At 41.4% G+C, this 14,566-nt stretch overlaps 1 protein-coding gene across 1 annotated transcript in view; it reads left to right on the plus strand.

The window, feature by feature from the left end:
- Positions 1–14,566, plus strand: part of LOC139479229 (probable ATP-dependent RNA helicase DDX43) — a 45,574-nt gene that overhangs the window by 6,266 nt on the left and 24,742 nt on the right. The window contains exons 5-14 of the mRNA XM_071262084.1: positions 120–200; positions 1,771–1,826; positions 2,299–2,410; positions 3,427–3,510; positions 4,080–4,175; positions 4,629–4,684; positions 7,127–7,238; positions 8,365–8,436; positions 11,689–11,775; positions 13,344–13,425. Coding sequence (XP_071118185.1) covers positions 120–200; positions 1,771–1,826; positions 2,299–2,410; positions 3,427–3,510; positions 4,080–4,175; positions 4,629–4,684; positions 7,127–7,238; positions 8,365–8,436; positions 11,689–11,775; positions 13,344–13,425 — 838 coding nt within the window. The remainder of the gene's footprint in view (positions 1–119; positions 201–1,770; positions 1,827–2,298; positions 2,411–3,426; positions 3,511–4,079; positions 4,176–4,628; positions 4,685–7,126; positions 7,239–8,364; positions 8,437–11,688; positions 11,776–13,343; positions 13,426–14,566) is intronic.

The following is a 14,566-nucleotide window of genomic DNA, read 5'->3' on the forward strand; positions in this document are numbered from 1 at the left end:
AGTTTCTTCTTATTGAGAGAAAATAATGAAGAATGTTTCATTGTCATTTAAGCTTCTCATGTTCTCCATTTTTTGTCTTCTCATGTATGTACTTTTAAATATCGATGATGTTCTTTCAGGGAATGGAGAGGAGACATTGGGCTCAAGCTCGGAAACAACAGACATTTATGTGGACCCGAGCTGTGTTGGAAGAATTATTGGTACACTTTGGTCCTTGAGTGTCTTATATGTAGCGTGCGTGTAGTTGCAGTGATGGAAATTGTGGTATAACTGAAACACAGGTAAACTCGTTCACTGTCTTACTGCCCCAGTGACCCTGTGATGATGTGGGTTAGAATAGGTCTCCAGCAACCCATGCTTGCCGTAAGAGGCTACAATGCTTGTCGTAAGAGGCGACTAATAGGTTCGGGTGGTCAACCTTGCTGACTTGGTTGATGCATGTGATCGTATCCCAACTGCGTGAATCAATGATCATGTCATCAATCACTTGATTGTCTGGTCCAGACTTGATTCTTTACAGGCCGCCGTCATATAGCTGGAATCTTGCCGAGTGCGGCGTTAAACAACAAACTGCCCCAGTGAATTCCAGGTCTGAATTGGTACCCTTGTACCTGATGCTTGTGGAAGGAGCCGGCCCCTTGGGAATTGTGGTTTAGAACAGGGGCCCCGAAACCAATGTTCATCATACGAGGCGACCCAATGGTACTGATAGTTATGCTCGGTGACTTGCTTAATAGGGTGTCATCGTACCCTGGCTACGTGGATCGATGTTCATGGCGCTAATCGGAGGACACCGGTGATTCACTGTGTAGAGTTGCATCCCTTGGGTACGCTAGAAATCTATGATCATGGGTTCGAATCCCGGTCAGCCCAATTATGTTTCTTGGTTGGTCAATACAATACCCATGCTTTTTGGTTTCACGGAAGTGGTAAACGTCTGAGATCTGCATTACTTTGGGCTCTCCTCCCACATTAAGCTGGAATACTGTTTAAAGCAGCCTAAAAAACAACTTACTCAGGACATCAATCACTGGTTTGTCTGATCCAGACTTGATTATTTGCAGGCTGCCTTATTTCCTGAGTTGGGTGGTCAGACTTTGTGGGTCATCTCAATGAGAGTCATCATACCACAGCTACAGATAAACTGCGTATTTGCGTAAAATATAAAAAATAAATCAACTGTCACCAGTCAATTTTGAGGCTCTTGAATACAAATACATATCTTCCAAGGCAAGGGAGTAAACTGACTATAAAACGCCAGTTTCCACTCTAGCCAAGATGGGCTGGAATAATGGAGTTACGGGCTGGAATAATGGATTTACGGGCTGGAATAATGGAGTTACATTTTGGCTGGACAAACGAGTCTATGCATAGTCCTAATCAAAATCGTGTAATCGTGTAACAAACTAGCAAACAACATGGATTTCAACGTGCAGATTTAGGTCGACAGCAGGATTTGCAAAGCATGTGTACCGTCAACTTGGCATCAACAGATATTTTTCAAATCTTTTCATGTTTTTAATCAAGGTGCTCAAGTGAATTGATGCACTTCGAGGGGTAGGGCCTGTTTTGTTGCAATATAGATCTTGATTAACGAGCAGATCGTCTTGACTGACCGCCACCATTTTGTTTGAAGCAAATGCAAGGGATATGTGACATGGAGTCTGTTAACACCCTTGCCTGGGAAGATGGCCACACTGATGCAGTTTGAATTCTGCTGACTGTGTAAAACAACAAACACAATCTCACTCGTCTCTATCCCTGTTATAGGTAAAGGTGGATCCAAAATACGTGAACTTCAAGATGAAAGTGGAGCAAAAATCAAGGTATTATTTTGTGACTCTTTTTATGCAGATATATAGGATAGCTAGGATAGATCACAAAGAACAATGAAGGTCGAGGTATGGTTTATTTCACAATAAACCATTGCGCTATCATGATGTCATTTCTCGAGATTTGAACATTGTCGACCTCATGAATTGGATGTTGCTATTTTTTAGAGGGTAGTGAGTTGTTCTCCTTAGTGCTGCTCATGGTTAATTCTCCATTCTCCCCTTCGTTGTTTATTTCTCAAATACATTTGGCAGTAAGAGGGTTAACGTAGCACAAGCCAGACAAGATTTCTTGTCAAAATATGTGAAAGAGTTACTCCCCTCAGAAGTGGTAAGCATCTAAGAACCACATCACTTCCGGATTTCCTCCCACATCAAGCTGACAATATCACTAAAATACTATTCAAAGTGGTGTTAAACTAAACTCACTACAACTCAGCTTGAGCAATTGCTGTGAAATATTCAGGTGAACAGAAATGAGACTGAAGGTGGGAAGGTTCTCGTGGTCGTGACGGGGAGTGCTGATGCTCGCACACAGGCTGAGAACATGATAAAGGAACTCACGGAATCATTTAATGGTAAGAGACGATACTGTTTTACAGGTTTAAAGATCTCAGTACCATTATTTTGAAGTAATAAAATTGTGGTTTGGTGACCACTTTAAAATCATTCCTGGAATATGATGATAGACATGTATTATAGTGTTGCTTGGATGCTGTGGGCTTTTTCAAATACCTATGAACTGACCCTGTGGGGATTCCAGGTTGGAACTCACAGAATCATTTAATGGTGAGTTAAACCTGGTCTATTACAGGTTACACACAACCAAATGTTTTCCCATAGACTTCTATAGTAACGTTATATTTTTTTTTTAAATAACTAAGCATTCAACAGCTATTACCTGTACGTGTGTGCACAGTTTGGCCTTAGAGCAGCAATAAAAAAAATAGAAAATGACTAGCTTAGCCAGCTCCTTTTCCGATTACCGGAAGCAAAACACACCACCCCCAGTTTCGCATCAAATGTCACCTACTTGAAAATAGCTGTGGTCACATTCAGCATAAGTCATCATGTTGAAAAAGACAGTACTAAATATAGAAAAACATGGTCAGTTTTAATAACTGGATGGATGTACATTTGAAAGACATAAAAATCTTACAGAATATCCTCCAATCACAGCCTGCAGATATCTCTCGATCTGCACTGAAGGCTCCCTACGAAAACCGCACTGTCCAAACTGGTTCTGATTTGGTGTAGTAGAACCTATTACAGAGTATTCCTTGGTGTTGTATATGGAGACTAGTGGAAATTGAGTATCACCCTTTGTCTCTGTGTCTCTCTCTCTCTCTCTCTCTCTCTCTCTCTCTCTCTCTCTCTCTCTCTCTCTCTGTGTCTCTCTCTCTCTCTCTCTCTCTCTCTCTCTCTCTCTCTCTCTCTCTCTCTCTCTCTCTCTCTCTCTCTCTCTCTCTCACAGCCTTCTGTACGCACTCTAGGTATTATACAGCCTACTTGAAGTGTTCTTCTTACACTGGAGAGATTCCGAACCATCTTTCAGTATTATATTCACCTTTTAATTGCACTGGGATATTTTCAGACTCCTCAGGGTACAGAGGAGGAGGAGGAGGTGGCGGACGATCATCAGACTGGGATTTCAATGATGGAAACGCAGACTCTGTAGGTGAGTGAAACTTTTACCGGAACGTTTAAGTACATGTACAGTCCCCCTGTGGTGTCATCGGCAGTCTGTGACTTTAGCTGCTAATCCAAAGCCCATGTCAAGTAAAATCCTGTTAGCCTAGTAAGCTCAGCTAATAATAACCCATATGATAACCCGAAATTCTACTTAAATTTATGCTAACATCTGTAGTGTTAAACTTGTTGGCGCAGACTGCATCAATATCACCTGTGTAATAAGATATGAAGTACGGATCAAGTTGTCAAAGATGTCTGCACAATTAAGTGTCAGTACAGCCCGAACTAAAAATATTACCTTAGATTGTGGAAGTTAGGTTTACTTAAAAAAGTGCTTTCATCTATGCATTCCTGGGCAGACCTTACCTCATCCCATACATTGATCAAATGAACAAACTCATGTGTTTTTTCTGGCCAAACTAGAATATTTACATGCTGCTGAAATATATTAAAATATTTCTGACAGTGGTATAAAGCAACACACAAACGTTGAACATGTACCGCCATGATTCCTAATACAAGCAGGATATACTGAGCCGATTGCTGTACTTCCAGGCAATGGAGAGAAGACGCGGATGTTCAACAACAAGGGCTCAAGCTCAGAAACAACAGAAATTCATGTGGACCAGAGTTGTGTTGGAAGAATAATTGGTATGGTTGTGTCCCTGACCTCGTGTCTACATTTTTATGAGATAGGTTCACTGTCATCAATATTGATGTAAGATGAAGTGAACTATCAAAACATGTACAATGTAGTTGATGCTGATGCAAGAGCGTTTCTCCATAAGCGAGGATGCAAGTCCATGAAAACAACCCACTCTCACTGAAACCTCAGCCACTTTTGGCTCTTATAAACATTAAGGTGCAGTGCTGTGATATATTAAAATGTGGTTCATTGTTATTCCCAGTGAAATTGCTCTCTAAATTATTGATCTCAATTTTCTGTCGTATTACCAGGAATGAGAATTTTCTGTGGATCTGAAAATTTTTGTTACGTCAAGGGTTCACTTTAGTGATACATGCCATTACAAAATATGCATAGATGATATGGTCCCCCCAGCCCCCCAGCTAACTAAAACAAACATTCTCATGCCTTTATTACAGGTAGAGGGGGATCCAAGATACAAGACTTGCAGGATGAAAGTGGAGCAAAGATCAAGGTATACCTTTCAGCAACATTTAGGGCAGATTTGTGTTTGTCGGCAGGATCAGAATAGCACAGACTTGGTGAAGATCCGGAGTAGAATAGGCCTTCAGCAACCCATACTTGATGTAAAAGGCGACTTTGCTTGTCGTAAGAAGCGATTAACGGGATCGGGTGGTCAGGCTCGTTGATGCATGTCATCGTTTCCCGATTGTGTGGATCGATGCTCATGATGTAAATCACTGGATTGTCGATTATTTACAGACCTCCGTCATATAACTGGAATATTGCCGAGTGCAGTGTTAAACAACAAACAAAGAAAACAAACTGAAGGGCATCGACCAGACAAGCTTTGTTGTCAATATCATGAATATAGTCGCTGGGTCCTTCAGGAGTTGGTGGAACTGACACAAAGATCAGAAAACAACGACCCCATTTCATGTGCTATTTTAGTGGGGGACACTGAATATACTTTATGATTCATGAATCCTGAGTTGCTACTGAGTTTAGGGTCAAGGGCCAAAATTTGTGTTGTGTGTCTTAGGCATGCCACAAACCTAGATGGCGAGTTTCGAGTCCAGGTTCGCTTTGATTATGTTTCTGGGTTTGTTTCCCTATACATGGCCGAAAGGTAAACATCCAAGCCCTGATGCTGGCCTAAACGTGAAATACTGTTCACAATAGTCACTCATGGGCTATTTATAGAATACTAAACAAGCTTCCGTGTAATAGCAATGTTATGAAATGAGTGAATAGTTTACGAGTTTCATAATTTGGTATTACACGGGAGTGAGTTAAGTATTTCATGTATTGCTGCTGTTCATAACTTTTTTATCCCCCAGCGTTCAGCAACTTCCATCCGTCTGTCCGTCCGTCAGCCGTCCATTTTCCATTTCCAGAGCTCAGAAACCCTTAAACGTTTCTTGTTGAAACTTGCTCTATAGATCAGTCTAGTAAGGAACTGGTGCCTTTTGATGATTTGGGATTTTTGTATTGTTTTTATTTTGTTTTGTTTTCATGATTTTTCATGATGTAAACAATTTGTTTTCCGTTTCTGGGCACATCTCCAAAACCGTTGAATATTTCTTGTTGAGACTTGCTATACAGATCAGTCTGGTGGTGAACTGGTGCCTTTTCGTGATTTGAGATAATTATTAAAAAAAATCTTCTTCTTTTTTCATAACGGCAAGTTGGACTTAACTGAAAATGAGGGTAGTGCTCGTTTTCAGACCAGAACTGAAAAAACGTTGAATATTTCTTGATAAAACTTGCTATACAGATCAGTCTAGTGATGAAATGATTTGGGATTATGAAAAATACTAAACAGCGTTATTTCTTCTTCACTGAACTGAAGGTATCCAAAGGCAATGAACAAAAAAGTAAGGTATAAGTAGCCAAAGACCATTTCTGAATTGCACCAGACTGGGGGACATGTCATCTCCTGAGGACTCTTGTTTAAATTTCACTGTTGTGTGTGCACATGCAGACATCTAGGAAATCCACAGCATTATCAAAATGAGTTTAACAGAAAAATACTTCAAACATCATAAGTGGACACGTATTAAGTTAAGTATATATCATACAACGGCTCACCTTTTGCATTAGCAGTGGTCTGTTCCATGAAGCTGTCACAGCACTAAGGTTGTCGTAACTCCCGTATACATAAACATATAACTGTTATTGCATTGCGATCGCCTCATTGAACCACAAAGATTACAATCATGTCACAATATCCAATGGTGTAATTTGTGAAATTTTGTTGCAAGATACAAGCGAAACAATGCTATATGCCCTCAGCCTAGCAAGAGGGATAATTGGGTCATTGACTGTGCATAAGCTCCTTTCAATGATCTATCATCTCTACTCACAATGTCGTTGAATAAGCCCAGGGATGTTAGGAGTTTTCAATATTTGTTGGTGACATTTGTTCCTGTAGTATATAAGCACGCGTTTTGATATTACACAATGTAATGATACACAATGTGTAATACAGCTGTATGTTTAATAAACGGGTGATCTCTTCACAGGCAAGTTATGGATTGAGTTTATCATGTTTATCCTGATTTTGGTCCAATTTCAGGAGACCGCCTTCATGGTCTAGTGGTAGAGCTTCCGCCCGGAGAGCGGAAGGTCCGGGGTTCGATCCCCGACCGCGTCATACCAAAAGACGTTTAAAGATGGTACTTGTTGTTACCCTGTCTGGCGCTTGGCATTAAGGGGCTAAAACAAGGACTGGTCGGCTCGGAGTCAGTATACTGTGTCTGAGTGGGGTATTCATGTTAAACTGCGGCATGGTATCTCAGTGACCTAGCATTATAAATCGGCGTCAGTCCGGACTAGTACAAGCAGCCACACAAACACACACATACATGCACGTCGCTATATAAGTGCAATAATCTTGGACGCGACGTTAAACCCCATTTCACCTCACCTCACCTCACCTCACCTCCAATTTCAGGTTACAAGAAATGAGACAGAAGAAGGGAAGATTATCGTGGTCCTGACGGGGAGTGCTGACGCTCGCACACAGGCTGAGGACATGATAAAGGAACTCACGGAATCCTGCTTCGGTCAGTTTACGTTTCACCATATCTTCCACTTGTTGTCTGTGTGATCCTGGGTCTTCAGCAGCTCATGCTTGTCATAGAGACAACTGATGTCCAGACTAGGACTGCAACGATGCACCTGAGTCACGATACGATCCGTATCTCGATACACTACGATACTCATAGTGACAAGAGAAGACATGAGATAAATGGATGAAACTTAGTTTATTGAAATGAAAAATTAAATGTAAGTGAATGAATGTTCATGAGTCATAAAAAAATATACTGTAATGAGTATTTCAAATCAATGAATAGTCTGCCATTTATATCTAATGGCTAGCAAACAAAAGTAACAGTCCTACATGGACTAATTAAGTACCAGTAACTTGCCATTTTCACAGTAAGTCCCAGGTGGCTTCTCTGGTAAAGGACGAGCGTCGGGTTTTCCCGACATGTTTGACTTAGAGACTGCTCAGCCAATCAGAAAGCTAGCACAGCCGCTGTACTTTTGAAGACGTACCAAAATTATATTGTCCCTATGTTGAAATTCATTTAAAACACATTAAAAACGTAGCTGCGATAAAAGTTTATTAAAAAGAACGTATCGTGAAAAATTGAGATACAGCACCTCACAAATCGGGCACCGTAGCGTATTGAGTGAATCGCGATGCATCGATGTCCCGGGATATGTCACTTGATTATTGACATTTACAGACCACCGTCATATAGCTGAAATATTACAGAGTGTAGCATAAAACAAGAAACAAAGTAATATTGTCAGTGCAGACTCCACTGTATTGTGCTGGACCACTGACTGAGAGCTAGATTTCCATATAGTTTCATATGTGAAATCATATTATGTCAGTCTGTCTGTTTTTGTCAGAAAAATAACATCATGATAAAAAAAATCTGTTTTCCAGTATTGTTTTCACGTTATTGTTCTCTGTGCTATTTTCAGACTCGTCATCGAGCTTTGACAGAAAAATTACATGATACAAAAAGTTCTGTATTTCAGTGTTGTTTTCACCTTATTGTTGCACTGTGCTATTTTCAGACTCGTCATCGAGCTTTGACAGAAAAATAACATGATACAAAAAGTTCTGTATTTCAGTGTTGTTTTCACGTTATCGTTGCACTGTGATATTTTCAGACTCGTCATCGAGCTACAGAGGCGGTGGTGGTGGGCGATCCACAGGCTGGGGAAGCACAGATGACAATGCAGGTGAGGGGAAGTAAACCTATCAACATGCATCAATCACATACCAACAGCCATTTGCATATGTTCTAAGAATAACCACCGATCAGATTTTTTTAGCAAAGTTTATGAACTTGATAGGTCAACTGCAGATGAACTTTTGCAGGTTTGAAGGTGGTGTAATGTGTGGCGTTCTATGTCTTCTATATGTTTGTGGCATGGGCAATGTTGCAAGTATTAGGAATGACCACAGGTGAGGTTCTTTGTACGCCAGGTGTTTATTTCAACCAATCACGATGAGTGCACTCCCTAGAACAAGGAAGGTACTCGATCAACTACTTGAGAATATTTCAACATATATTGTATACTTTTTAAACTTTTCCTATCTCACACTATGCATTTCTTCCTTCTTCTTGCGATCCTATTTGGAAGCTTGCTTGAACAAGGTTTTCAGTTTCTAAAAACAAATCACCAAAACACGTCCCAGCATCACCATGGTCACCACCCAACTTTCAAGAGTCGCCGTTTTGAGAAAAGTAGATCGGCACTCCAGCATCACTCTCCTAAGGGTCGCTCATCTGAGGATTGACTGTCTTAGGATTGTTTTGCCGGGTCTCCTGGTCTCTCTCAGGATTGACTCTTACAGGTTGGACAGTTTGGGGATTGTCCTAAAAATCCTGTTTGACGTGACTCAAAGGAGGGTTCCTATACAGACTCAGTCGAGTGTTCTTTCACTTTGGGTACTTCCAGTCCTCCAGAGATCGTTGCTGCTCCTATGATTGTCATCAGTTGGACTTGTTCGCTTGGTATCCTTATCAGTAAATCGATTATGCAGACCACCAATGTTGCTGGGAGAGCTACTCCTCCCACTTAGCATCATATCCTCCTTGGCGTGGTTATCCTTAAGCTTTGTCCTTATGCTCCCGCACTGTTTATACCTCTCTCCTCAGCGGGAACAACCCTTTGATCGCCATCACCATGGAAATCCTCTTCTTCTCATAGATGTTTATCTTTGTCGGTCACTCGTGTGGATCACCGTTCTCTGAGCTGTCCCAAATTGTTGTCTCTGCTTCCTAATCTTCTGTGCCAACCCATCCTGTGACGCTTCAACCAAAAAACCTAAGGGAACTGGCTCTCCATTGTGATCAATCCTCCATCGTTTTATCATTTCAAGACCACATTGACTATGACTTCCCTATTGATGACGGAGCATGCACTATCCGTTTTCATTCTTCACAGCCTATTTTCCCCGCCTTTTCGACAAGCACGTCCTGTGTTTTTGAGGTTAAACGATTGCCTTCTACAGTCATCCCCTATTCAGCCGACCACCCACCGAACTGTATGATCAAGACTGGTTATTCTATTGCATTGATGTTTATAGAAGAACCATTACTTATTTTATTTTTGCTACAAGGGATGTATAACCATAGTGTCTCGCTCACTCACTCACTCTTTCACCTACGCATCACCTAGATCAGTTAAATTGTTTGATAGGCATTACTTAGAAGCATTACTTAGAAGTTGACCTAGATCGGATTAACTATGTCGGTTTGGAGATTTTATAACAGTCTACATTGACATTGCTCTCAATTACGTACTGCACGGAATCACCAGACTCTCTCCTCGGCATTTGTTCAATCTGTTGCTCAAGGAGATTGCCAACTTTTTAATGTTCAAGATCAGGATTTTATCCCCTCTCAAGAGTTACCGAGCAGGCGTACCTTATTGTCTGTGGGAGATAGTGCTGTGACCTGTCTTGTGGACTCAATTGGTTGGAGACCCCTTCAGGATGTCATATCGATTGTTCTTTACAGATACACGGTCATTGATGTTACGATGTTATATGTGAAAAAATATAGCGCATGTTATACTGGCTTTCATGCTGTTACGTCCGACTAACATATAGGGATTGTATCGCCTGTTATGGTGTGTTTTCCCGCTCATGAGTTATTGTCTTTATGACACTAGGCAGTGGTTAAATGTTATATTTACTTCACTATTTAACGCCAGCTTCCTCATCTGTGTCTCATGGGGGGCATGGGTGGCCCAGTCGTCTAAGGCGCCGCGGTTTGCTGTGCAGAGTTGCGTCCCTTGGGCACGCCAGAAACCAATGATTGTGGGTTCGAATCCCGATTCGCCCCAATTATGTTTCTAGGTTTGTCAGCACCATACCCATGCTTGTGGGTTTCACGGAAGTGGTAAACGTCTGAGACCTGCATCAACTGAGGTATAACTGAAATAATGTTAAAAGTGGCGTTAAACCCAACTCAGTCAGTCAGTCAGTCTGTGTCTCATGGTTGTAGTATTTTACAGGCTAGGGTATCTGCACCTCACTTTCCAACTTTGGGATAACTGCATAGTGTGAGATAGGATAAGTTTAAACATTTGTAAATTTTATCTTAAATTATATATTTTTTCCTTATCCTATCTCACATGCTATATGCCCACCCAGCCACCCCAGCCACCCAACGCCAGAGCTCCTCTAGCCTGTTAGCTCTAAGAAAGAGAATGATGTGGCAGGGGTAGTCATGTGATCAGGTCGTGTAGGTCGCTGTGCATGGGATTACAGTGCGTGACCCATTTGCTTGGGTGGTGACCATGGTGATGCTGGCAGTGTTCGGGTGATTTGTTTTTAGAATCTGGATACCTTGTTCAGGCATGTTTCCAACTATGATCGAAAGAAGAAGGAAGACATGCATAGCGTGAGATAGGATTAGTATATAAATATACAATATAATGTAAAATTTACAATAACAGTATGTCGGTTCACTGAGGAATTGGTTGCTTGGGATATGCAAGCTGACCAAAAAGCTAAAATTGTTCATGTGACAGCTTTCATATACTTCTGTGAATGCCTGTGACTGTCGCTATTCCTTGCACTTCCTGTCAGCTCATCTACTTCCTTTACGTCATGATTTTACCCGTGAAGATCGGAGTTAGACTAGGTCTTCAGCAACCCATGCTTGCCATAAGAGACGACTATGCTTGTCGTAAGAGGCAACTAATGGGATCGCGTGGTCAGGCTCTCTGACTTGGTTGATGCATGTCATCTATCCCAATTGAGTTGATCGATGCTGATATCAATCACTAGATTGTCTGGTCCAGACTTTATTATTTACAAACCGCCATCATATAGCTGGCATATTGCTGAGTGCGGCGTTTAACAACAAACCAACCAACCAAATGTACTGTACCTAATTTGCGATTCCATTTGCTATGAGCGGCTCACTTGTATTCATGGAGGTCAATAATAAGATGAAGGTATTGCGTTTCTTGCAGGAAATGGAGAAGAGACGGAGAAACCAAAGATCAACTGGGGAATCATTCGAGCAGCCAAAGAGGCTAATGAAGCAAAGAAATTTGAAGGTACAAACATGAAAGTAATAAGTTGCATTTTCCGAAAACCGTATCTAGCAATGTAAAAAGATAATAGTGAACCATTTGATACTGGTCTTCCATTGGGATTCTGGGGACTGAGGTGAAATTAATCATGTATATACCATATTTTCTTGAGTATAGTGCGCACCCATGTATAATGCGCACCCCCTCTAGCGGGTTCAATATTTTGGAAAAAAAGAAATTTGAATATTAGAAAAAAAATACACCGTACCCTTTTAGCGAAGTCCGGCAAACGAACGGGTGATGAGAAACTTTGTCAGTACAAATTCGAAATTTGAGATAAAAAATCACCAGACATGTTTGTTTACCGATTAAATAGTATTTATTGTTCTGCTAGGCATTGTTTTATATCCAGGGATTAAGATTACCTTGTGTATTTTCTCGTAAACGAAGCCGGAAACAGCAATCAGTTGTACACACGTTTTCTTGGAAGCGACCGGTGATTTGGTCAAGACACACCCAATGATATAACTTTATAGGATTTTTAATGCAAGGATCGGCAAAAATTGTATCTGAAACTATCTTTTTTATCAGAAATAATATATTCCATTATTTTCTTAATTATATGCAGCCTTTACTAAACACATTTAAAATAATAATAACCCTAAGCGAAGCAGCTGATCGCTATTACCGGGTATTATTTTTTACATGGAACCAGTCTGCCCAGTCACCGTCAAGGCTCACGCGCACGTGATCGCGTGATCGCAAGAATTTCATGTTGACATAGAATCGTCAAACAAAAACAAATATGACTTTTAACGAGTCAAAGTATGTCATTTATGATATATGTATCCATTCTCTGTCAACTAAAGTTTGTTTCAAGGCGTCAATAGCGGTATTCTGACCATGGTTGCTGTTAATAACGGTGAGTTGTGCGATCTTCCGATCGCTTCAGACACGATTTCGCCGAAATTAATAAAAACAATATTAAAAGGAATTTTGAATAAAATTAATGAAATAAGTTACAAACATAAGTCCAGATATGCAAAGAACACTTTTTATAGCCAGACAGTATAATTACATGATTATTTTGAGTACTTCGGTATAGCTTTGTTGACATGGTTTTTCCGGTGTTTCGTGCTCACGGTAATGTCTTTCAATGGGGGGAAAAAACATCCAAACTCATAATTTGTGTATAAAGAGCACCCCCTTCCACACAGCTGTGTTTTGGGGGAAAAAAAGTGCGCACTTTACTCAAGAAAATACGATAGTAGTTGAGACATTTAAGAGAGAGTGAGATGGATTTAATGCTGCTTTGAACTGTATGCAAATTATGTCACAGCATTCTGGTAAGAAAACCTGAAGTGATCAGGCCTCAGATGTTTATCACTTTCATGAAACCAATGAGCATGGGTATGGTGCTGACAAGCCTAGAAACATAATTGGGGCGAAGTGGGTTTAAGAGAGCGTTATACTCATGCTATTGACGACTAGTGTTCGTGGCCAGGTCATCATTCTTTACAGGCCGTCGTGATATGGCTGTAATATTGCTGACTCCACATTGTGTCACAAGGTAAACCACCTTCTTCTTGTAGGTCTGCCGCCTTTGGAGAAGAATTTCTATTTTGAAGATCCTAATGTCGCTAACATGCATCCAGGAGAAGTGAAAGAAATCAGGTATGGTATGTGTTGTCACGCGGTAGTATGTGTTGTCCACGGTTGTGATGGTAGAAAGGTAGTTGGTCCTCAGGAACCTGTGCTTGTTCTAGGAGGTGACACGATTATGCACCTGCCTGTATTGGATTGACCTGCACCTGCCTGTATTGACTTGACCTGACTGTATTGGCTTGACCTGCCTGTATTGGCTTGACCTGACTGTATTGGCGTGACCTGCCTGTATTGGCTTGACCTGATTGTATTGGCTTGACCTGATTGTATTGGCTTGACCTGCACCTGACTGTATTAGCTTGACCTGCCTGTATTGGCTTGACCTGATTGTATTGGCTTGACCTGCACCTGATTGTATTGGCTTGACCTGACTGTATTGGCTTGACCTGCACCTGCCTGTATTGGCTTGACCTGATTGTATTGGCTTGACCTGACTGTATTGGCTTGACCTGCCTGTATTGGCTTGACCTGACTGTATTGGCGTGACCTGCCTGTATTGGCTTGACCTGATTGTATTGGCTTGACCTGATTGTATTGGCTTGACCTGCACCTGACTGTATTAGCTTGACCTGCCTGTATTGGCTTGACCTGATTGTATTGGCTTGACCTGCACCTGATTGTATTGGCTTGACCTGACTGTATTGGCTTGACCTGCACCTGCCTGTATTGGCTTGACATGCACCTGCCTGTATTAGCTTGACCTGCCTGTATTAGCTTGACCTGCCTGTATTGGCTTGACCTGCCTGTATTAGCTTGAACTGACTGTATTGGCTTGACCTGTCTGTATTGGCTTGACCTGGTTGTAATGGCTTGACCTGACTATTGGCTTGACCTGATTGAATTGGCTTGACCTGATTGTATTGGCTTGACCTGCACCTCACTGTATTGGCTTGACCTGCACCTGCCTGTATTGGCTTGACCTGCACCTGCCTGTATTGGCTTGACCTGCACCTGACTGTATTAGCTTGACCTGACTGTATTAGCTTGACCTGACTGTATTGGCTTGACCTGCCTGTATTGGCTTGACCTGATTGTATTGGCGTGACCTGCCTGTATTGACTTGACCTGATTGTATTGGCTTGACCTGATTGTATTGGCTTGACCTGCACCTGACTGTATTAGCTTGACCTGCCTGTATTGGCTTGACCTG

The sequence above is a fragment of the Haliotis cracherodii genome, unplaced genomic scaffold, assembly GCF_022045235.1.
Source record: "Haliotis cracherodii isolate W230 unplaced genomic scaffold, xgHalCrac1.p SCAF_4, whole genome shotgun sequence".
Lineage (NCBI taxonomy): Eukaryota > Metazoa > Mollusca > Gastropoda > Lepetellida > Haliotidae > Haliotis > Haliotis cracherodii.